This window comes from Dipodomys ordii, unplaced genomic scaffold, assembly GCF_000151885.1.
Source record: "Dipodomys ordii isolate 6190 unplaced genomic scaffold, Dord_2.0 Scaffold4, whole genome shotgun sequence".
NCBI classification, from domain to species: Eukaryota; Metazoa; Chordata; class Mammalia; order Rodentia; family Heteromyidae; genus Dipodomys; species Dipodomys ordii.
Genome location: NW_012267220.1, coordinates 25761725 through 25763995, shown reverse-complemented (window position 1 = coordinate 25763995; position 2271 = coordinate 25761725). Strand labels below are relative to the sequence as shown.

General features: G+C 39.5%; 1 protein-coding gene across 1 annotated transcript in view; it reads left to right on the top strand.

The window, feature by feature from the left end:
* The window catches only part of Gsr (glutathione reductase), a 51603-nt gene that overhangs the window by 15553 nt on the left and 33779 nt on the right, over positions 1–2271 (top strand). Inside the window, exon 4 of the mRNA XM_013024159.1 lies at positions 1509–1597. Within this exon, the coding sequence (XP_012879613.1) occupies positions 1509–1597 (89 nt within the window). The remainder of the gene's footprint in view (positions 1–1508; positions 1598–2271) is intronic.

Here is a 2271-nt window from a genome sequence, read left to right as displayed (position 1 = left end):
TAACCAAGGTAGCATGGAACTATGATCTTAGATCTTCAATCTCCTCCATGAGCCACTGGCTGAGGCAGGAAATTTTAAGTGAGGCCAGCCTGAGAGATATGTCTTTGACTGAAAAAAAGTAAAGGAACAACAACAACCCAAAAAAAAATTAGAGTTAACAATTCAGTGATCTTAGGTATAAAAAGACATATATAAAGCATTTTACACTGGTTACCAATGGAGTCTAAAGTTTGTCTGGCAGAGAAAATTGGTAGTTTGTTATCTGGAGTTCAGGATGCCAATTTGAATCTTGTTATCTTAAAGATCAGTTGGCAGAAAAAGACCTTTACAGAGTATAGGCTGGATTCCACATGAGGTATGTCCAACCTTTACATTGCATATATCTCATTACCTATAGCCTTATAAGAGGTTCATTATTACTGACTTTATTTTTTAATTTTTTGGTCGGTCATGGGGCTTGAACTCTGGGCCTGGGCGCTGTCCCCTCCGCTCTTAGGCCCAAGATGAGCGCTCTACCGCTTGAGCCACAGCGCTACTTCCAGTTTTCTAGTGGTTTATTGGAGATAAGAGTCTCACAGACTTTCCTGCCCGGGCTGGCTTTCACTGTGATCCTCAGATCTCAGCTTCCTGAGTAGCTAGGATTACAGGCATGAGCCACTGGTGCCTGGCTCTGACTTTATAATAGGAGTGTATTACCTTAAACTTTTTTTTTTTTTTTTGGTCAGTTGTGGGGCTTGGACTCAGGGCTTGGGAGTGTCCCTGAGATTTTGCACTCAAGGTTAGCACTTTACCACTTTGAGCCACTGTTTTCTGGTGGTTAATTGGAGAAAAGAATCCCACGGACTTTCCTGCTTGGGCTGGCTTTGAACTGTGATCCTCTGATCTTAGCCTCCAGAGTAGCTAGGATTACAAGCATGAGCCACTGGCACCTGGATAGAGTTTTTCTTTTATATTACTTTCCTGTAGAGTTGCAGATTCCTCAGTTTCCTGAAATTGAACCAAAAAGAGCAAGGCTAACAGAAATCTAAATTTTAAGTACTTGTCTAGCGAGTGTGAGGCCCTAAGTTCAATTCCTAGTATTGAAGAAAAGAATATAAAATTGAAAATAGGAATGTAAACAATAACAATAATTTTAAAGGAATGACTGTGGCCTATAATATTCTGCTCTATAATCAAGGTAGTTTAACAGTAGATGTAATTTTGCCCATTATTTCAGAAGCCTCCCAGTAAAATTAATCTGGTCATATTTCTAAATTTGGCTTCAATGTGTTCAGATTTTAAAAAAAATTTTTTATTGTCAAGGTGATTTACAGGGGGATTACATTTAAATATGTAAGATACTAAGTACATTTCTTGTTGAACATTGTTACCCCCTCCCTTGTTTTCTCCCACTTTCCCTCCTCCCATAGATTTTTTTTTTTAATTTCAGAGTATTTTTATCTGCAGTTACAGAGTTTGAATATACTCATGATTTATGTTCAGCATGACCGTTTATACTTCTTTTACAGGTAATGTGGAACACAGCTGTCCACTCTGAATTTATGCATGATCACGTTGATTATGGATTTCAGAGCTGTGAAGGAAAATTCAATTGGCGGTAAGTGTTAAGAGGTTCAATTTATAATGATAGGTATTTTCATAACCTAGCCATAAACTTTTCAGAGGGTATTACTGTGGTAAAAATGTACAACATAGGACTGGGGATATAGCTCAGTGGTAGAATTCCTGTGTATGATGTACAAAGCCCTGGATTTATTCTCTCTCACTCCTGTTAAAGTCATACCACAAAATTTATAGTTTCAGACATTTTTTTTTTTTTTTGGGTCCGGTCGTGGGGTCTGAACATTGGGCCTGGACACTGTCCCTCAGCTCTTCAGCTCAAGGCTAGCGCTCTGCCATTTGAGCCATAGCACCACTTCTGGCTTTTTTTTTCTGCTTATGTGGTGCTGAGGAATTGAACCCAGGGCCTCATGCACGCAAGGCAAGCGCTCTACCACTGAGCCACCTTCCCAGCCCCGGTTTCAGACATTTTTAAGTGTACAGTTCAGTGGCACTGAGTGCATTCACAGTGTTGGGCAGCCAGAACTTCTCCCCAGTCTCAAACAGGAACTCTGTATGCATTAAGCAATGACTCTCCCCTAAGCCCTGATAACGCCATTTTATTTCTGTCTTTGTGAACCTATGCTAGATACTTAACAGAAATAGAATGATATAATATTTTCCATTCCTGCTTGAATTCACTTAGTGTAAAATTGTCAAGGGTTTGTCTAT